The sequence below is a fragment of the Neolamprologus brichardi genome, chromosome 9 (assembly GCF_056152115.1).
Source record: "Neolamprologus brichardi isolate AB-2024 chromosome 9, ASM5615211v1, whole genome shotgun sequence".
NCBI lineage: Eukaryota > Metazoa > Chordata > Actinopteri > Cichliformes > Cichlidae > Neolamprologus > Neolamprologus brichardi.
In genome coordinates this window covers 10,353,696-10,376,718 of record NC_142112.1, presented here as the reverse complement: position 1 = coordinate 10,376,718, position 23,023 = coordinate 10,353,696, and the positions used below count along the sequence as shown (strand labels likewise).

The window sequence follows — 23,023 nt, the reverse complement described above, 5'->3', positions numbered from 1 at the left end:
AAAGGTTCATCCACAGCTCTTCTTTGGATGTTTCTGCCCTGTGTCCTGTAAACGATTCTCCCAAACTGCTTCAGTGATGTGAGGTCTGGGCTGAGGTCCATCCACGACTGACAGCGTTGTGTTTTTCTGTCCAGACATGCTTTTACTTCACGGTATTTGGGATCATTGCCATGCTGAAAAATGAAGCTCCTGTCCATCAGATGCTCTTCAGATGCAACTGCATGGTTGGTCTGAACTTTATGGTACTTTTCTGTCTTTATAATCACACCAATTTGACGAGATCCTAACACCAGTGGTTGAAATGTAGCCGTACTGTGTTTTACAGATGGCTGCAGACACTCACTGTTGTACGTCTGTCCTGACCTGCTCCACAGTGAGAAGGTCAGGCCTCCTCTTAAAGGTTTAAGTAGCATATAAAAGTCATCACTTCATCTGACCTGTTTGACTGATTTTCAGTCCAGGTCCTGTTTAATGTTCACACTTGATCCTTTTCTCTGGCTTCTTTACAGCCACGGAAACCTTCTCTGGTGAGGCTTTAGTGACCAGTCATTGGTCAGCTGCAGGTCCAGATGCATCTCTCAGGTCCGTGTTTCTCACTGACATTCAGATACTGTTGATCTTCCTCTCTCGTCATCCACACAAATTACTGGCTAAAAGATCTTTGAGAGTTTTCTTGACACAACAAAAATATATAATGCCTGTGAAACTGTCATCTTTGACATTTGTTTGGTTTTAGTGACAGCCTCCCTTTACAACTGGTTGACTATAGTGTGTAGATGTAACCCTGGTTCAAGCCTGAATGATTCACAGGTCAGAGTTCAGTCGCATAACAAACAGATGAAAGCTGTCCTGTTCAGGACCAAAAATGACTGAAAACTGCAAAATCTGTTTACTTTTGGAGTTCAGAGTATTGCAGTGTTTTGAGTAAAATAGTGTGTTTGCATGCAGTTCTGCTTGTTTGACTGTAGGTCACTGTAAACCATCTGAACCAACTACAGCACACAGAACAGTAGGGGTGGGGGAAAAAATGGATACTGTGTAGCATGGTGATATTTTGTTTGCTAATAATGTATGGATACAGGGACAGCAGAAATCGATACTTTGTTACAAAAAGGTTTTTGTGCTCTGACTTCAGAGCATGTTGATCCTTTTTCTGAATCCTGACATTCCTTCACTGTCCAAATGTGTTTAATAAACATGACAGTTTACTTATTTTAATTTAAGACATGTTTTATTTTAATTAAGTTTAAAACTTTTTGATTTAATGTAAAATTATATTTTGTTTTAATTTACTTTCAAATTCTTCAGTTGCTGAAGGGGCTGCATAGTTTTCATAAACTGCATAGTTCAGAATAGCTATAATTGTACCAGATGGTTGATTCAGTTAAGTTGGACTAGACTGTAATACAAACCGTTCAGTTTGTCAACAATAAAACTGAAATGAGAGAAAGACTGAGTGTGAGACTTTGATATTAGAGAAAATGAATATTGATAAAGTTTACCTTTATGTACAGAATCTGAATATCACAAAATATTTTAAAAAATTGCAATAATATCGTATCGTGGGATGTATGGTGATTCCCACCTCTACAGAACAGGGGCTGAAGGTTTATGGTGACGGTGATGTTTCCGTCTGTGTCCAAACACAAACAAGTCAAGACATGGTTGATGATAAAAACCACAGTTTTTAGATTTTCTTAACTGATTTACAGAGTAAATCATTGATACGTGTGGGTGGAGGCACAAATGAGAAGGGTTGTGTCAGGAAGGTCATCCAGCTTAAAACCATCATGAAGACGGAGATGAAAGTGCGAAGACAGGCAGCAAGTCAGAGGGAACAGCAGGAGTGTGGAGGTGTGTGGTCTATGAGTATAAAGGGAGAGACGGCCTGACTGTGGTACTGTGTGTGGGAGGAGCTACAGGTGAGCTGGGGGTGGGATTACATCAGGGACCTGCAGCGCTGATGGACAGGCTGATGAGGTCAGGCTGATGAGGTCAGGCTGGAGTCTCTGTGGACTGTGATGTTTGCAGATGAGGGAGCAGGTGGAGGAGAGCCTGGAGAGTATGAATGAAAGTCAGCAGAAACAAGACAGAATGTGTGTGAATGAGACCAGAGGAAAGGTGAACATGTAAGGAGCAGAGACAGTGAAATACCTGGGACCATCCAGAGAGAGCTGCAGGCAGGGTGGAGTGGGTGGAGAAGAGTGTCAGAAGGATAACTGCGAGAGTGAAGGTTTTAGCAGTGAGAGCTGCTGTGATGTGGAGACGCTGGCACTGACACAGAGACGCAGAGCTGAAGATGCTCAGGTGTTCACTGCGAGTGAGCAGACTAGAGGCTGGGATGGTTCGCACATGTGCAGAGCAGGGAGGGTGGATGTACTGGACGTAGGATGATGAAGATGGAGCGGCCAAGCAGGAGGGAAAGAGGAAGACCTCAGAGGAGGTTCCTGGATGTGGTGAAGGAGGAGATGCAGGGCGATGCTGGGACAGGGTGAGGCTGATGAGGCTGTGGAGACTCCTAAAGGGAGCAGCTGAGAGTGGGAATGCTGACACTGAGCAGACGTCAGCGATGTGTTTGCAGAGGGTGCTTACTGGGACTGTAATTAAATGGGCACCAGTGCCAATCCCCAAGAACCAGTACAGCCTCCATGCTGAGAGCTCCACAGGGGAGGTTTTGTGTGTCCACCTTATTTCTGCCTCACAAAGACATGACGGCTTCAATCAAAGATCACATGTGGAGTCATTCCTAGTTATAGAGTTCAACTTGTCCAGTACGCTGTTCTCTCCATCTCACCATCAGTACTGGTTTCCACTATGAAGGCCTGATTCACAGAGTTTTCCCTTCAGATGTTATTGTGGAACCAAGTGCTTGGTTCAGGTATGTGGATGACACCTGGGTGAAAATCAAACCTCCCAGCTTCCAGTTTCAGGTGTAATGTTTAGCTTGTTTAGCTGTTTGTTAGTTTCTCTCGGTCTCCTTTGTTTTTGTTTGTACTTTTGCTCAGCCGGCTTGTTTGCATCACCTCACTCTGCCTCCATCATCTGTTTTTGGGTGTCACTCCACGCTGTCAGCTTCACCTTCAGACGTGACAACCCGGGCCTCACACAGAGTTTCTGTCTGATCTAGTGCTCAGCTCAAATAAAATAATTACTGTGGGTGATTTTAACATCCGTGTAGATGCCTCAACATGGCATTTAATCTGTGATTAGTAGGGGTGGGTTAAAAAATCGATTTTAGTTTGAATAAAGTCGATTCATTAAATCCTGAATCGATTTTTAAATATAAATGTATTTTTCCAGAAATGCCAGAATCTCAGCTTAAAGCTCACAAAACTATTTGAACCGAACAGCTAAAACAGGAAATGAGAGCAGGAACATGGATTTCATACAGCGTGGATCGTTCAGCCGGCAGCACGTACACGGACACGCTGAACATCTCACAGCTTCTGATGCTGCAGGTTGATGACCTCTGACATCAAAACCTCATTTCTGCAGTTTAAGATCAAAGAAATAGAAACTTTACTCTCAGCTGTGTCTAATCAAACCTCTGTAACTTTGCTCTGCTTCACGTCAGCAGCATCAGCTAATGTTCAGATGTTGATTGGTGGATTTATTATCTGCTGTAAAAGCCAGGCCAGGAAAATCTCCTTCATGTTTGATCCTCAGTCACTTTGACACAAACACATCTGCTGTGATGTTCACACCTCTGAAGTCTCACAGCGTCAGCTTTGTTTTTATACGTAGATACAAAGATGTGGACATGTACTGATAAATGATCAGAATTATAATATTTCTGACTGTCTGAGTGAAAATATTTATTAGACTCAACTGGCTTCTCTCAAACTGTAAAAGAACCCACCCACCACTTTAATCACACTCTAGATCTTGTTTTAACATATGGCATAGAAACTGAACATTTAACAGTGTTTCCTGAAAACCCTCTCTTGTCTGATCATTTCTTGATAACATTTACATTTACAATAATTGATTACACAACAGTGGAGAGTGGACTTTATCAAAGTAGATGTCTTTCTGAAAGCGCTGTAACTAAGTTTAAGAATATAATCCAGCCACTGTTATCATCGTCAATGCCCTGTACCAACACAGAGCAGAGCAGCTATCTGAACGCTACCCCAACAGAGATTTATAAGAAAGCCCTCCACAAAGCCAGAACATCTTACTATTCGTCATTGATTGAAGAAAATAAGAACAACCCCAGGTTTCTCTTCAGCTCTGTAGCCAGGCTGACAAACAGTCAGAGCTCTGTTGAGCCAACCATCCCTTTAACGTTAACTAGTGATGACTTCATGAACTCCTTCACAAATAAAAGTCCACAAGAACTTCTTCCTAGAGGCAGAGCCTTCAGTTTTCAGGCCCCTCTTCTGTGGAACCAGCTTCCAGTTTGGATTCAGGAGACAGACACTATCTCTACTTTCAAGATTAGGCTTCAAACTTTTTGCTAAAGCATATAGTTAGGGCTGGACCAGGTGGCCCTGAATCCTCCCTTAGTTATGCTGCAATAGATGTAGGCTGCCGGAGATTCCCATGATGCATTGAGTTTTTCCTTTCCAGTCACCTTTCTCACTCACTATGTGTTAATAGACCTCTCTGTGTTGAATCATATCTGTTATTAACCTCTGTCTCTCTTCCACAGCATGTCTTTATCCTGTCTTCCTTCTCTCACCCCAACCAATCACAGCAGATGGCCCCGCCCCTCCCTGAGCCTGGTTCTGCTGGAGGTTTCTTCCTGTTAAAAGGGAGTTTTTCCTTCCCACTGTCGCCAAAGTGCTGCTCATAGGGGGTCATATGATTGTTGGGTTTTTGTCTGTATGTGTTACTGTAGGGTCTACCTTACAATATAAAGCGCCTTGAGGTGACTGTTGTTGTCATTTGCCACTATATAAATAAAATTGAATTGAATAAAATTGTTATCATTAGAGAAAAAATTACCAATAATCATCCCACAGATGTAATATTATCTACAGCTACTCTTAGTACCATTGATGTTAAGTTAGACTCTTTTTCTCCAATCGATCTTTCTGAGTTAACTTCAATAATTACTTCCTCCAAACCATCAACGTGTCTTTTAGACCCCATTCCTACAAAACTGCTCAAAGAAGTCCTGCCATTGATTAATTCTTCGATCTTATATATGATCAACCTATCTCTAACTGAGGTTCTTAACACTGTAACACTGAGGTTAATTATGGAGTTCCACAGGGTTCAGTGCTAGGTTCAGTACTCTGTTTACATTATACATGCTTCCCCTAGGCAGCATCATTAGAAGACATAGCATACATTTACACTACTATGCAGATGACACCCAGCTCTATCTGTCCATGAAGCCAGATAACACACACCAATGAGTTAAACTGCAGGAATGTCTTAAAGACATAAAGACCTGGATGGCCACTAACTTTCTGCTTCTTAATTCAGATCAAACTGAGGTCATTGTACTCGGCCCTGAAAATCTTAGAAATATGGTATCTAACCAGATTCTTACTCTGGATGGCATTACCTTGGCCTCCAGTAACACTGTGAGGAACCTTGGAGTCATTTTTGACCAGGATATGTCCTTCAACGCACATATTAAACAAATATGTAAGACTGCGTTCTTCCATTTGTGCAACATCTCTAAAGTTAGAAATATCCTGTCTCAGAGTGATGCTGAAAAACTAGTTCATGCATTTATTACTTCCAGGCTGGACTACTGCAATTCATTATTATCAGGATGTCCAAAAAACTCACTGAAAAGCCTTCAGTTAATCCAAAATGCTGCAGCAAGAGTACTGACAGGGACTAGAAAGAGAGAGCAGATTTCTCCTGTTTTGGCTTCCTGTTAAATCCAGAATTCAAAATCCTACTCCTCACATACAAGGTCTTAAATAATTAGTTAACCCTTTAAGCGCCATCATAGAACCAAGAACCAGAGCTTATCTTTATATTTTTACATGCTGTAGTGCCATTTTTAGGAGTATTTCAAGTTACTATACATCAATACAAGGTCATTTACATCATGATAAGGGAAAGACCATCTCTGAATCGAGGAGGGGGCCTAAGGGTACATCTGTCACCATCTTACATGCTGTGATTGCAGCCATTCCCCAACTCTCTGTGGATGGTGCTCATGGTTATTGATCAGTGGTTGTTGATCAGTTGTCATGACAGTTTGCATATTAATGAAGGAATTGACCTCCCAGCCCATTGTTGATTCAGTGAGACGTATGTGTGGTGTGTTAACATGAGTGCAGCATTTCACTGTATATGTTATTTGTAGCTGGAGTGTGTGTGTGTGGTGGGGAGCAGAGCTGGGGTGTTCATGTTCATGTAAGAGAAATATATTCAGAGCTCTGGAAAACGACTCGAGTCTGTTGTGGTTGTTTTTTCCATCATCTGGTCCTCTTCATGTTAACCACCGACACCTATAAAACTACGACGGGTGTAATCGAACATAAATTAATGGGTGTGTGCAACGTTATAGCTCAAAGTTTAATGTTTTCTAAGCAGAGAACAGTAGAAACGGGAGAACTGCCAGGTTACTGTTCACCACTGGAAACCAGTAAGGCTGCAGTTCGTGTCCATGTTTGTCCAGACTTTTGTAAAAGTAAAGACTAAATGAATTTAAGAGGTTCAATTTTATTTTATTTAAATGGTGTCAAATGACAACAACAGTCACCTCCAAGTGGCAGAAAGATTAAGGTCAACAATTTAATATGAGACCAAATGTGAAATAGGATCATGATGCAGACGAACAGCCAGAAAAGTTCAGTTATTACTTTTAAACACAAGATACACATTTGACAGAATTAGTGAATTTTTGTGCTTGCAAAAGTCTGTGTTGTCAGATCACAGTGACCTTGACCTCTGACCACCAGTCCCAGTAAACATGTGTGCCCATCTTCAAGAAATACTCACAAGGGCTTCCTAAGTTTGTATTCATGACACCAGAATGGGCTAACAATCTGTTACATGGATAAAACACACATACATAAAATAAAGATTTCTGCTTTTATTTTGAAATTGTAAATGTTGCACAGTGGCTCACTTATCACTCCGGTCTAAAGCACACACATTTTCTAATGACCAAAAGACTTCAGTTAAAAAATGAATCAAAACCTTTCAGTCAAATGTTTTCATGGTGAGCTTTAGAGCTGTGAGAATGAACGCTTACTGCGTTCACTTCCTGTCCACAGTATGGAATAAATGTGACTGGGACTGCCCTTGGGCACACACAGCAACACTTAGCATGACTTTACACAACATGAGTTACATAAAAATCTGCATCTTTAGAGGCCTAATAACCTGCTAGCATGCTAAAGCTGAAACAAAACAAGTGTTGTGTTTTCAAAAGGTGAAGCTAATATACTCAAGGTAAACGTCTGACTCTGGAGACCACAGACCAAACCAAACAGAGCAACTCTAAATCCCCAGCAAATGCCCTGTACTGAGTGTCTCACTTAAATGCAATATCATCAATTCTATTTAGGACGTCTGTAGCTCGGAGGTAGAGCAGGACACCATCATGGCTGCTCCAGTCTACATGCTTTGGACAGGACTAACCCAACTTGCTCTCTGATGCATCCCTATGAGTGAATATTTGATAGAAAGCACTTAAGCACAGAAAAAGCATTTTCTAGAAGTGCTTTGAATAGAGAATCACTACCTAAGAACGAGTCAATTTACACCACTAACAGCCAGGGTACACGCTACATTTCCTGAAGCCTATTTTAACCCCAGGGCACCGTCCATCCATCCACTTCCACTTATCCTCACCAGGGTCGTGGTGCGTGCTGGAGCCTATCCCAGCTGTCATAGGGCGAGAGGCGGGGCACACCCTGGACAGGTCGCCAGTCTGTCGCAGGGCTAACACACAGGGACAGACATTTGCACTCACATTCACGCACAGATTCACACCTATGGGCAATTTAGATTAATGAAGGAACCTATCCCCACTAATCACACCAGGACACGATTTTTAAAATAAGGCTACCGTATTTTCCGCACTATAAGGCGCACTTACAATACTTTAATTTTCTCAAAACTCGACAGCGCGACTTATAATCTGGTGTGGAGCATTACGGCTACCGTAGTCAGGAGCCTCGCGGAGTAATCTGGGTCCTAAACTCCGTCCGCTTCAGGTCCCAAAGTCAAACAAACACTGCGGCATCACTGAGAGTTAAAAACTGTCTAAATTATTTCATCTGTAATAAAACAATCAGTGTTGCTGCTTTACCAGGTGTAACAATCAAGTTTAACATCCTGGCATCCATGAAAACAGGATTTATTAAATTTAATAAAGTTAGAAGTTAGCAGGAAGTTAGCTTGCTAGCTTCCACCTAAACATTTCATAGCATGTTCTGACTGAGAGATTTCTGAAACTAATTCAAACGTACAGCTCTGCTACCACTTCCAACATAAATGAAGACAGAAACTAAACAGCAGTGACGTTTGTAGGGTTACTGAAGTTGGGCTAGCTGGTATATAATGATGTGCTACGTGATTGCTAGCGACACAGCTATGTTAGCATAACATTAGCACAGTGAAGCTGGAGGATGAAAGCCAACTTTTTTTCCACTGATAAAAGTTAACGTGAGGGTTCCTGATGGTTAGAGACAAATGCAGTTGCATGGCAGGATGCCTGTGATAATCCATCCACAATACGAGGTTAGTTATTAATATACTGCAGCAACATGGGAATAGAGCAGGTGGCTGTAGCTCAGGTGGCAGAGCAGGTCATCTACTGATCGGAAGGTTGGTGGTTCGATCCCTGGCTTCCCCTAGTCTGCATGCCAAATATCCTTGGGCAAGATACTAACCCCAAATTGCTCTCCGATGCATCCATTGGAGTATGAATGTGAGTGTGAATGTCACTTAGAAAAATGTGCTTGTGTGAATGGGTGAATGTACAAGTTGTGTACAGCGCTTTGAGTGCTCAGAAAGAGTAGAAAAGCGCTATATAAGAACCAGTCCATTTACCATTTAGCAGCTGTGAGAGGATTCAACATTAATGAATGAATGTTACGGAAGTGGAAGAAGCAGGAAGAATGAGTATATAATTCATCCATCCATCCATTCGCTTCCGCTTATCCTTTTCAGGGTCGCGGGGGGCGCTGGAGCCTATCCCAGCTGTCATAGGGCGAGAGGCAGGGTACACCCTGGACAGGTCGCCAGTCTGTCGCAGGTCCAACACACAGGGACAGACAACCATTCGCACTCACATTCACACCTAGTGGCAATTTGGATTTTCCAATTAACCTATCCCCACAAGCTGCATGTCTTTGGACAGTGGGAGGAAGCCGGAGTACCCGGAGAGAACCCACGCAAACACGGGGAGAACATGCAAACTCCACACAGAAAGACCTGATGGTGGAATTGAACTCAGGACCTTCTTGCTGTGCGGCAACAGTGCTAACCACCGTGCCACCGTGCTGCGAGTATATAATTATTATAATATAATCCAGTGCGCCTAATGGTCTGAAAAACACAGTACTCATTAACAGTCAGCCCTTTCATCTAAGATGTTCCTGACTGTAAGCCCATGTTTTGTGGATGGTGTCTCTTTAGGTGTTTTTTCAGGTTGCTGGGGTCAGAGAACTTTTCGGGGCAGAGCGAGCACTGGTACGGTCGCTCCCCTGTGTGGATGTTCCTGTGGATCTTCAAATTCCACAACTGGGAGAAGTTTTTACCACAGATGGTGCAGCCATATGGCCTTTCTCCAGTATGGGTTCTCATATGAGATTCCAAATTTGCTGGAGCAGGAAACCTTTTCCCACAGAAACTACAGACACAATCCCTCTTCGTGGGGTTTTTTGGGCCCTGACTTGGACCTGGGAGCAGATACTGTTGAGACCCCTGGACTGACAGGTGTCCTGCTTGCGTCTGACTTGACACCTGACTTGGGCTGGACTCATCTGACAGATCAATAACAGGAAGCTTCTGCTCAAAGGGATAAGTGGGCACCTTTCTAGTATTCTCAGCAGCCGATCCGCTCCCAGAGCTGCCAGGCTCTCCTCCAGTGAGTGTGCCCGGCAAGTATGAGAGTGGAGCGAAGTGTGAGGACAGCCCTGGAAGGCTCTCACTGTAACCGCCCCCCCTATCAGTCCACAGCGAAGAATGGCCACAGCTGACCTCTGAGAAGCCCCGCCCAGAGTCCTGCAGGTCGGCCAGCCGATTGGTGGACATCTGTGTGGTTTCATCAAAGGACAGCACTCCTCTGTAGTCGTCTGTACTGGACTCCACCAACCCTGGAGACAGATTCAGAGTCATGTTGTCACCCAGTAGGGTCAAATGGACTCAACATTCTCACAGGGTTTTCTGGAGCGACAATCCTCGATGTAGGCAAAACATCAGATGATGCAATATGATGACTGACGACTCAGTTCTGTTTTATTTATATAGCACCAATGACAGCAACAGTTGATGTCATCAGTCTGCTGTAGTCGGAGTCAGAACACTGAACGGGTCTGCTCACCCTCCTGTATGCTGAGGCACGGCCGGTTTCGAGGTCGCGTCATCGGCTCCACCTCCTCCACCTTCACCAGCACCACATCTGGCTCCTCATCCTTCTGCCCACACAAAGAAAACATAGGAACTGTCTGATGCAATACACAACATAGAAGATAAAGACAAAATATAAATACCAGTGAAAACTGGACTAGTGAAGTTTATTTAGGCATCAAAGTCACAAAGTGCTGTACAATCACTCAAAAACAATTAATAGCAATACAGAACCATCAATACAGCACCATCAATACAGAACCATCAATACAGAACCATCTCTAAAAGTTGATTCTGTTCATCTGGACGTAGCGTTTTCTGGGAACCATGATAAAACAAAACAAAAATAAACACAAACGTAACACTGGTCGCAGCAGATGGCCGCCCCTCCCTGGTTCTGCCGGAGGTTTCTTCCTGTTAAAAGGGAGTTTTTCCTTCTCACTGTCGCCAAAGTGCTGCTCATAGGGGGTCATATGATTGTTGGGTGTTCTCTGCATGTATTATTGTAGGGTCGACCTTACAATATAAAGCACCTTGAGGCGACTGTTGTTGTGATTTGGTGCTGTGTAAATAAAGTTGAATTGAATAACTCACCAAAGGACGTCAGGAGAAAGCCGGATTACACAGAAAAGGTTTGAACTGTTCTTTGAAAGACTCCACAGAGTTGACTGAACAGAGCCGGGCAGGTAAACAGTGTCGGTGCTACAGACTCTGTGCCGCCCAGGCTTCAGTCTTATACGAGGAAAAACTACTAGGTTTTGCGCTCGTGAGCAAAGACAGCAGACAGCAAGTATTTTGGAGCTTGTGTATGTAAGTGTGAGAATTTGAAAATCTAAAATCAACTGAAAGCCCCTGAAAATTAATAAAAGGGTCATGTGAACTTGCTAGGTGCAGCATTTTGTATGACTGGGAGGCGTGAAAGAGACGACACGCATAACCTGGTAAAAAGGTGTTACAGTGGTCCAGGCACGCTGACGCATGAACACTACAGCTCAGTTTAGAAAGAGAAGAAACAGGACACATCGAGCCTGTACATGTGACCAAAGTTCAGAATTAAGCATCAAGATTAGGGAAACGGGTCTTCACAGAGGAGCTGATTCTTGAATACATATCAGCAGGAGCTATAATGTAGCCTCAGTCTCGTTGGAACTAAAGATAATATATATATTTATTATTGGAGAGGCGGTCATAATCCTGGGATCAATAGTGAGCGGTGTGGACAGCCTATCCAGCTGCTGAGGCTCAAACATTTGTCTGCGCCACAGAAACAGAAACACCAGAAAAGAAGGACGTTAAAGGAAAACAACAGCGGCCCCACACTGAACCTGCTGAACCCCACAGGTTAGAGATGCCGTGTAAAAGGAGAACTTGCTCACCCTGATACAATGTCCTTCCAGATAAATACGGAGAAAACCAGAAAAATGCCTAATTGGAAGGTTGGCGGCGATCCCTGCCTGCTCTAGTTAGTATCCCTGGGCAGGACAGTAACTTGCTCTTCAGTGTAATTGTTAGATTAAAGCTCCTAAGTATAGTAAAGATGCTTGAATGAATGGATGCTGTCTTTTCTTTGAGTGCTCAGCGTAGAGAAGCACTAGAGTAGAGCTGTGACCTCTGTCAGGGGGCTTGGCCTCTCTGCCCCGACCTGGGTGGCCAGGGAGCAGGAGATCTGGGTTTTCTGCTTGGCTGCCCCCCCCACCCCACGAGTTGTTAGAAAATGGATGAATGGACAAATGTGATCTCTGTGTTATTATCACTGATTTGAAGTAACCTCTGCAGTAGGGCTGGGTTTTGATTATCGATTTATCGATTAAAATCGATTCTGGTTTGGATAACGTGAAATCAATTCATTAAAATCCTGAATCGATTTTTTAATATAAATTTATTTTGCCTGAAACTCCAGAATCTCAGGTTAAACCTCGCAACATTTCTACAACCACCAAACAGCTCAAACAGTAAATGAGAGCAGGAACACGGACTCTGCACAGAGACGTAAACACAAAGCGAGGACCCGCGGATCAGGATCAGTGAGATGTGGCTTTCTCACCGACGGCACGGACACAGTCGGGGCTAAAAGCCGACAGCTTGCTGATCCTGATGTTTCGGCGGCTCCGTGCTTTGTGTTTACGTCCTTTTTGTGCTGATTCTGAAGCTGCAGGTTTTTATCTCTCTCCAAACAATATTGACCGAACCAGGAGCCAAAGAAGATCCAAACTAAGCTTCACATAAACATCGTCATGTATTCACTGACTTTTACTGTTTTGCTTCAACCAGGATAAAATCTCACTTCATGCACAGCTCTCTCTCTCTCTCTCTCTCTCTCAGTTTCCCGTCTAAAAATCTGTTTTCTTCATTATTCGCTTGCTTGTTACGCACAAGTCTACCGTTGTTTAAAGGCTGTCAGCCGCTGTTTTTTTCCTTTTACTTACTTCCGAAAAGAAAACCTCATTTCTGCCGTTCAATAAAATGTAAACTTTTTAAAATTATGCAAAATTGCCAAACGCTCAGCTGTGTCTCTAAAACCTCTGTAACTTTGCTGTTTCACGTCAGCAGCATCAGGTAACGTTCAGATGTTGATTCATGGTTTTCTTTCGTTTTCGATCTACTGCAGAATATTTTTATAAAATCCAGAGCAGGAAAATCTCCTTCATGTTTCTGTTTTATCCTCAGTTACTTTGACACAAAGGCCTCTGCTGTGACGCTCACACCTTTGATAAAGTCTCACAAGTATCAGCTTTCTTTTTATAGATATAAAAATATGGTCATGTAGTGATGCATGATCTGACTTATAATATTTCTGACTGTCTGAGGCAAAATTTCCCCGATTCAAATCGAATCGATTCTAGACATCAGTGACGATACCCAGCCCCAGTGTGCAGTACAACAGCCGAGGACGCCTTCATGCAGGTGTCAAGGGTTACATCTGATGCTTTATATATAATTTATCAGCTGTAATGTTTCTGCAGGGTCTGAAAACAAACAACCCACACATTTGAGGTAAAGGACAACATTTTATTCCTTAATGAAATGATGCAGACTGTGGAATATTCAGCTCTAAACCAAAATGCTCTGACGCTAACATGAGCTACAAATACATGTAGACTCAGTAACTAAAATACTTTGCAATTCAAACAAAGCCATCAGCGCTCGTTCACTACCGAGAGTGCGCTGCAGTTTGTCCCCTACAGCAGTGATGCACACATTAATGTGCAGTCTGAAGCACAGGTAAAGGTAGCACAGTGCTGAGCCTTTGAACAGGAACAACATGTGCTCTTAACCTGGGACTGTGTGATATGACCAGAATCCCACATCACAACCTTATAAATCACAAAATAGAGAATTTTCTGTAAACTCTGTGAATCTCGGCCAACTCGACCTGTGTGAAGTGTTTTCAGCTGGGCGTTGTGTACCTGCAGAGTGTTTAGACCGATGCATTACACTGGACATTTTCTTAGTGAGTATTTATTAGACGGCGTGCGGGGAAAAGCCCGCAGCACGCAGAGTGTAGAGAGTCTGAGGTTTGTTTGGAGCACCTGACGGCTTTTTGCTCCTCGTCCGTAATCTGTCTCCGTGCTCTGTCACGGGATTCTTGTGTAGGTGTTACGGCCCTGTTTTTTGTTCTGCCTGTCTGTGTCTTTAAGAGTCTCTGCAGGTCCCTGATTGGAGAAGCTGACGGCTGCTGATTGGTCCCCCTGCTGGTCACCAGCAGCTGTCCCGGGGCAGCAGCTGACAGCAGCAGACCCATCCTTGGCCTCCAAACCCTGCGTTACTCGCGTGTGCTCCCGAGGATTGCTGAGCTTCTGTATGTAGTGTGTCGTTTAGAGTCACGTATAAATGGTCACTGAAGCCGAAGGGTGAGCTGCCTTCTTATTTTGTATTATTTTCTCCTGTTTATTCAGTCAGGGGTAGCATTTGTCTTTGGTTTGTTTATCATGTAGGGTTCAGGTAGTACCCCCGTGACTGGTTTTGTTACTTTGGTCTTTGTTCACCTGGAGTCACGCTTCAGTTTAGGCACAATAATCTGTGGTGTGGTTTTGGGGACCAGGGCGGGGTCCCTCTTCTTTCAGCTCATGCTACGTTCCTGTACCCCTCGACAGGGCGTAACAGCAGGTGGTAGAAGAGCTTTGTCATGTCTGAGTCTGAGATGGAGACCATCATTTTTCTGTGTCAGACTTTTCATAACCAAACCATGTCCGTGCTACAGAGGCGGCCCCTCGGTTACGAATCAGGTCCTCGATTTGTTTGGACTGCTCCTTCTGTTTGTCATCATTTCAGTTTATTTTGAAAAATCTCAACAGGATCTTAAGCTTTATTGTGAAAGGTTTGTGTGGAAAATAAACAAGTGGACGGCGAAGCCTCATGCTGGGTTTACCGTCGTTGTTGCTAACGACAACATGTAAAAACAGGCGCTTGTCCGTCCGTAGTGTGGCTATTTTAAATATAAGAGAAACAGAGAACAGAGAAGCCTCTACAGTGACCATCAGAACAGGATGTTGCTGTAAACAGTTTATTTTGTGACACCATGAAACAAACGACAGCGTAAAATGAAACGACAGACGTTTTTATATCGCCATCAGAGACATAGCGTCCTATCTTACAGCCTGGGTGCTACGACTGGAGATGCAACTTCAACCTTTTCAATTCAGCCTCCTGAAAATATTTCGAGCATCTTTTTGTGAACTACGATTTGTTTTATTATAAAGTTATTATTCTAGACGCCATGAAACAAAATGCTACGTTGACGTGTTTTTATACAAATCATACATCTATCACATCACAGCGTCTGGCGTACAGACGACGCCTGCACGGGGGCGACACAAAACCAGCAGAGCGAGAGCTAGGACACTGGACCTGACCAATCAGAGGAGGCCAGGCGAGAGTGGCCTGGCTTTCACAGAAACACAGATGTGGAAACAGCTTCACTCTGCAGTTGTGCTAACGGCGAGCTGACACACTGCCCTGATTCAATGTTGAGCATCATGTGGGAGGAGTGTAAATTTCACTCGTGTCAAAACAAAGACTGCAGTCGCCACAGGTTTACTTCCCTTCTGTCCAGCACAAAGCGGCCTTGTCTCTCCTGGATCGCTGCTTCTTCACACAAACGCAGCTCATTTACACTCCCAGGTCTGTTCGTTGTAAATGTCCGCGTGGCTCTTTTGTTGGTGTGTTTTCAGGTTTCGTATCCAGGCGAATCCCCTGCCACACACCCCACAGGTGTACGGTTTCTCCCCAGTGTGGACTCGCTGGTGTTTCCTCAGGTTCCCGGCCTCTGAGAACATCTTCCCGCACGTGGAGCAGCTGAAAGGCTTCTCGCCTGTGTGGACACGCTGGTGGATCTCCACTTTCTTGGGCCGGTTAAAAGCTTTGCCGCAGTAGCTGCAGGCAAACAGTCTCTCCCTGCCAGTCCGCGGGAACGCTTTGCTGCTGTCGCTGAAGGGCCGGGGCAAGGAAAACACGTTGTCATAGCGACTCCAGCCATTAACACCGGAAGAAGTTGATGGCAAATCGACGGCCGCCATCGAGTACGAACACGACGAACTCGTTCCTTCCACGTCGACGTTTGAGGGCTCGTCAAAAAACTCCCCGACCAACGAGCGACCAGTTTTATCGATGTCACACAAGACGTCAAACTTGGAGTCGCTGCCGCCATCGTCGATATACCGGTGTGGGATCGCCGCTTCCTGCAGCGAGTCTCTGCCTTCAACAGAAGCAGTGAGTTCACACTTAAGAGGAGAGGAGCCACTGACCTCCACTCCTCTGCCGGGAAGCTTCGTCCTGCACGCCTGGCTCTGCGACTGGCATCGAGTAGACTGGGCGTCCTGGTCCTCGGGGCCGGGCATCTGAGCTTCAGCTCCACGAGGGACACACTCCATCAGCCCTTCAAACAGAGGAAGAAAACAGTTCACCATTACACTCAATGAACAGAGCACTGTTCTACAATGCTAACTGCTAACTGTAGCACGTGTGGACACGCAGCTCTGCACACTCTCAGGGAAAACATGGAGACGACCTTCAGAGATGTAGAACGAGGCACAACAACGTTTCTCCAACGTCTCTGACAGCTGCTGTCGGCTGCTCCTGTCAGAGGAGGAAGCTTCCTGTCAGCTGTTCTTCCTCACCGGGCCAAAGAAAGCTGATTTGCGTCTCCAAGAACCAGCAATCTTTCACTTTGTGAGTCCATTAACCACCACGCCGTGAAACCTCTGAGGTCTAATATGTTAAATAGATGCTTGTATGAAAATATTTTAGCAGATCTGCAGAGTCTGGCAGGACGATGATGCCGGTCACACCGCCCAACATTACTGAAGTGGGCTCACAGCTGACAGAGGAGCCTGGAGACCTGGAAGACCACGTGGATATCTGAGCTTACAGCCTGAGACCAGAGACTACTGCTGTGTGAGCTTCTGCAGTTTCACTGACACATCTCAGAAAGAAGAGACGTTTTTACCACGACGGTCGAAGCAGAGCCAGAAAAATATGCAAGGAAATGTTCACCGACTCTCACGTGAACTTTACTGCTCATCACCACACTCGGTGTGGGAGGAGCCACAGCTGTTATGAAACAACATGTTTGTGTCCTGTTTGGCTTTGTTTTCATGTTTTTAATATATGAAATGTTCTACAATTTAACTCTTTATGGTCAAACATGTTTGATACAAACAAACAGCTTCAGAGAATAAACCCTGCTGTGCTCTGTTCTACCTCCAGCACTCATGAAACATGTGAACCTCTCTGTTGTAGAAATGATAAAAACTGCTCAGTGCATTGTTTTTGCTGGGATGCATTTAATGCAGAGCGCAGCTTGTTTACATTGGTGCCTGAAAGCAGAGCTGCTGTAGAAGCGCACAACAACACGCAACCGCACAGCAAACCTGAGAGCAGCCACACGCTGGCTGTGTGAGGCTAACACACACACTCTCTCTCCATCTGATGCAGCAGATCTGACTCTGTCGCCGCTCTTTCTTCCTCCTCTTCATGTAAAACTCCTCCAGGAGGACAGAGCAACGTCTTCATGTCTGAGTTCAGGCTGTACGAGAACAAATGTGTTCGATGTGAACTACGCTCTGCAAATGAAGCTTTGACTTCTGAGGACTCAAGTGCTTCAATCCAAGAAACTATTTTACTGACACCTACATCCCAACCTGAACACCTGATCTGTCTGTGCACCAGTCTACACGTCACACCCGTCACTCACTTATTTACTCATTTAGGACGTTTTCTTTAAAAAGTATCATTTTAATACGACACATAAAAGGGTTCAGCTGTACAGATGTTGTACAGATGTTGTACAGATGTTGTACAGATGTTGTACAGATGTTGTACACAGTTACATGACAGTGATGATCTGTTGTGTGTTGTCTCTGTGGATCGGTTACTATTGTTATTATCTGATCATCCCAGTGGGAATCCCCACACACTCAGCTGTGCGTCTGTGTTGGGACCACTCACAGCATTAACCACACATTAGGGATCCACCGATACCGATACTGGTATCGGGTATCGGGGCCGATACTGTAAAATGTGTGTGTACTCATACTCATAAAAGTTAACCGATACCATGAACCGATACCAACTTATTTCATTAGTCAGAGGGTGGCTTGTCATTTCTGTTGTAGTTTTTTAGATTGGCCACTAGGGGGACATCCCGCGCTAAACAGGCACAGGGTTAGGCGAGTGAGACTGGCAGCTCCAGATAAAAAAGAGAAACTGGAGGCTGCTGTAGCTAGGCTAAACAAAATGTCAGCAGTGTGGAACAGCCAACTTTAACTCAGGTTTTGGAAAAGCGAAGAAAAATGTCAAGAGAAAATCCACGGGCAGTTAAAATAACAGAGGCTCGACTCATTTTATCGCTCTGGATGACCAGCCAATGCCGGTCGTGGAAAACATAGGATTGCACTGTCTTCTCAGCATACTCGAGCTGCGATATGAAATTCCCAACCGCCCACACATCAGGGAGATAATGGTGCCAAAACTTTCTTAAGAGGTAAAGACAAGCAGTGTGTGTGATGTCAGTCCTCGGTTTAACGGCACAGTGGACTGATGATCCACGGGCAGATGAGGAGTTCGTCAAAGCCAAATACTTTCGTTATTTTGTTTGTTTGTTTACAATATGGACACTCTGCAACAATTTCAAAGTTTATTTTATTCTCAAACCTAATTTGTATTTATTTTATTCCAAACAGAAGTGTTTATTTATTATTCTGAAAGCTCGAGACAGTGACAATAGTTCAGTGATATTTTGTTAAATTACAATGTGGAGACTCTGCAATAATTTAACAGAAGTGCTTATTTTTCACTGGAAATCTTTTTTGTGGTCATTTTTATTAAGATTTTATTTTTTATCGGCAGAGAATAAAATAAAATCTGTCTTCCAATTCATTGCATTTGTGTGTGTGTGTGTGTGTGTGTGTGGTAGAAGTATCGGTTTTTGTACTCTGTATCGGCAAGTACTCAGATCCAAGTATCGGTATCGTATCGGTTTGAAAAAATTGGTATCGGTGCATCCCTACCACACATGCTTTATGTCATGGTCAACTTCAGAATGACCAGTTAACCTAACATGCATGTGTGTGGACTGTGGGAGGAGCAAACCCACAGAAAAAAGCCGACCCTTGTTCCTCTGAGGCCACGCCTCCAACCACGTGCATGTGCGGTTTAAACTACGACCGATTTGATCGAAGGTTTTTTAAACTGTAGCACTGTTGCGTGGAAATGTCCCAGTACTCATCCACTCAGCAGCCTTTCTGTCTGTACTCACCATCGTCTCCTATAAGTGACGCACTTTGCTCCGCCTCTTCGTCTCGAGGCGTGGCTGCCGGCACCTTCTCCTCTTTCACCAGCACTGCCTCCGGCTCCACCAACTCCACATCTGGAGACTGCACAGCAACAGGGAATCATGTCTCGGTCGGCCAATAGCAGCTTCACACAGCAGCGTGCACGCTAACCTGTGATGATGTGCCTACCTTACTGTGCACGCTCTCAGACAGGATCAGTTCACCGGCTGCGTCTCCGCTGGGCCACAGGAGCACCTCCCTCTGCTGGTCAAACACGTCACCTACACGACAGAGACACAGCTGTTTTCAAATGCCGATGCACGTTGTTCTCATGTTTGGCTCACATGTTACACTACTGTGAGTGAACGCTAACACTGCTCTGTGTCAGTGTGAATAGATCCCACCCCTGCGTCTCTATAGGGCAGTAATGGCAGAGCCCACCTGTTTATCTTAACCATGATGTGGGTCTGACGGTGTTTGACAGGCAGAAGTTATTTACTGTGTTCAGCTGTATCAGCATTTTACCACAGAAACTTTATTTTATTCAATATTTCAATGTTACAGTTCAAACAAAGTATTTTGCAGCCATAATATTCATCTTCCCGTTTCCCCATCATCCCTGTTATTAACCTCTGTCTCTCTTCCACAGCAGGTCTTTATCCTGTCGCAGCAGATGGCCCCGCCCCTCCCTGAGCCTGGTTCTGCTGGAGGTTTCTTCCTGTTAAAAGGGAGTTTTTCCTTCCCACTGTCGCCAAAGTGCTGCTCATAAGGGGTCATATGATTGTTGGGTTTTTCTCTGAATCTACTGTATAATATAAAGCACCTTGAGGTGACTGTTGTTGTGATTTGGCGCTGTGTAAATAAAACTGAATTGGAAAAAAAAAAAAAAAAAATTTGTGCACGTGCCAGGCATTCACACTGAAACATCAGCTGGCGTTCTGCATAAATCATGTGTTTGATTATTCCCGCCATTTAAACTCCGTACACTTCCTGATCCAAGTGAAAGTGTTGAGCTGTTCCTCTCCATCTCAAACAAACCTGCAGCACGGCCAACACTGTGATTAATAAAGTGTCACATTGTGATGTCACTGCTGTAGCAATGGCCTTTACATTCTCTAATGCACAGAACGAGGACACAAACGCCTCAGAGGCAGATTTATTACAAAGGATCTACGTCAACGTTCTCCTGACGGCACTTCGCACGCACAACTGTGGAAACAACAAAGCCCTGTTTAACCACCTGAGGTCAGGCTGTGAAGCTGGAGACTAGCAGCCACTAACGTGCCACCCAAATGTAAATAAACGGCTCCACCGAGCGTCACTCGAGCGACGTGGTTACTGAAGTGTTTTGCTGAGTATTTGATTCAAATGGTGGAAACCAGAGACTTTAAACAGCTGGTTAGAAAGCTTAAAAAGGTTACATCATGGTTGGTTCATGTTGAGCATTTTATAGAGCAAAGAAATCTGACTGATAGCTCGTGGAGAAGGGCTGGGATTCAGTTTGCACTTCTTCCACATCGACTTCACACTGGATCAGGACGGGGGCAGATATCCATCGTTTACACGATCAGAACAGCAACCCAGGTAGAATCGAGCAGTCGTTTCTACCTGAATCACTGGGACGATCACTTTGAAGTCTCTGTGCTGGTTTCCATCTTTGCTCAGACCTAAACACTAAGCAAAGATCACATGTGTGTCCTCATTAGGACAGAGTCGTGTTGGTGTCACTTGGGACCAAAGCTCTGTGTAGCACCAACAGATTACAACACACATCAGGCACGTCAGGGGGACACTAGAGGCCTCTGCTGTCATATCCATGTAACGAGCGCTGGCCAAATGACCGTCTGTGTGACCTCGTCTCCTCTGCTGGTTTTAGTCTCCTCCCACCTGCACCTCTTTTTCTACTGACTCAGGGCTCTAGAGTGCGACCAAATTTCTCAAACAAAAAACCCCAGGTCACACAGGTGAGACCAGCCGGTCCCCACAACCCTGAAAGTCTCCATGTGGTCAACAACAGACACACATTATGCCCATATCATGGTTTAACCAATCAAAGGTAGTCAGGGGCGGGACCTCTCTGATTGGCCGTGGCCCAGATATTCCTGTAGGCCTGTGTGTGTGTACGTTTGAAAGTGCAGGCGGATACAGAGGTGAGCAGCCTGGCAGCAGATGTAGCTGTGGGGAAGGAGAAAAGATGAAAAGAAGAAAAAGGCCAAATTACAGGAGTTGTGACTCTAATGGAGGATATAAGATATCGAGCTGTGCCGATACTGAGATGTTCAGTTTGAAGCCCGTGAGACACTTTGAGGTCCTTTTAGAGTTTCTTTTCATTGAATGTCTTGAGATGTTTTAAGGTTAAATTTCAGCTCAGTAAAGCGCTTCAAGCACTTTGTCAGTAACTTGTGTTTCTTGTAGAGCTGAGCTCCAAATAAAGAGCTTTGTGTTGACCAGATTGTTCGTTAATCATTTACAAATCAATATTGTCTGTATGGACTAAGTCAACATGTAAAACTACGGTGTTAAGTGATGCAGTTGAAAAATCTGGGTGCACCTAAGAAAAAACGTTAGTCGCACCAGTGCAACGTGGGAAACGTTGTGACGTGTGTCTGAAATAACAGCACACGGTGACAAACATGAATGGGAGGTTCATTGTCACAGGGTACAAACAAGCTGAAAACAGCCAATCAGAAAAGAAGATTATATTTAAATCCAGATAATGTAGGACGGTACGTGTGCTCTGTAATGTGCCAATATAACAGCTGATGGGCGGAGATGTTCATTTAAAAACAGTGGAATGAGTCTCGATGAAGAGATTTCTGACAGTTTGCATGAATGAACAGAGACGCTCATGTCTGCACTGTGTGTGTCCTCCCTGCACACCGGAAACACGGGCACACTGTAGCCCGGCTCTATCCAGGGTCCAGACTGTTTACAACATAATGACATAAACGTGTGAGTGCAGAAAGCCTGACGTGGTTTCAGACTGGACTCTTCTTACTGATCGCATTATTCGTGCTGACCGTACCGGCGGGGGTGGAGGGCTCTCGGAGCCTGTCGCTGCCGTTTATCTGCACCCTCGGCCGGCTGCTGTTCAGGGCACTCTCCCGGAGCCTCCTCTCGGCATTTCCCCGGGCCATCTTCAGCTCCAGCAGGTGTAGTTTCCTCTTCAGGGCCTTGTTCTCTCTCTGGCACTGAGACATCTGCAACCTCACCACCGCGTAGTCGTCGTCCACCAGCTTGCAGATTTCCGCCACCGCTGCGTTAGCTAGGACCTCCATGATGGAGGCCAGCTGGGTCTGGAAGGCCAGGCGGTCGGACATGGCTGTTAGCCGCTGGCTGGCTGCGCTGTCTTTGCTCTTTCACTGCTCGAGTAGGACTAAGAAACTACTGGAGGTCGTTCACACCATCGCAGCACAGCTAGCAGGTAAACACTAGCACCTCTCACCGTTGAAGTGCGTCTCCTGTTTGAGGCGGCTCACAGCCAGTTTGCCGTAACAGCGCCCCCCTCTGTTCCGGAGGAGGTAATGCTGCTCGTAGCTCGGTGGCACTAAAGCTCAAACTTTCTGAATTGGAAATCCGAGTTGAGATTGTTCAGATGTATGTTTGTCACCTGATTTAGCTACGACTCTGAATTTGTCTGATTCTGTACCAGCGGCTAAAATAACAGAGAAACAGACTGTGGCTGGATAACAATATCTCAATATCTTTTATAATCTCAGATATGAGTGTATGACACAAGGTCATTTCATCTGGCT

The 23,023-nt window shown here is 44.8% G+C and overlaps 1 protein-coding gene across 1 annotated transcript in view; it reads right to left on the bottom strand.

Annotated features, from left to right (window-relative positions):
- si:ch211-89o9.6 (uncharacterized) overlaps positions 1-22,768 on the bottom strand; it is a 33,500-nt gene extending 10,732 nt beyond the window's left edge. The window contains exons 1-6 of the mRNA XM_087845899.1: positions 22,294-22,768; positions 19,458-19,549; positions 19,253-19,370; positions 16,242-16,372; positions 10,472-10,565; positions 10,129-10,244 (exon numbers count right to left, since the gene is read on the bottom strand). Coding sequence (XP_087702025.1) covers positions 10,129-10,244; positions 10,472-10,565; positions 16,242-16,372; positions 19,253-19,370; positions 19,458-19,549; positions 22,294-22,588 — 846 coding nt within the window. The 5' untranslated portion in view covers positions 22,589-22,768. The remainder of the gene's footprint in view (positions 1-10,128; positions 10,245-10,471; positions 10,566-16,241; positions 16,373-19,252; positions 19,371-19,457; positions 19,550-22,293) is intronic.
- Positions 22,769-23,023: the final 255 nt, after the last annotated feature.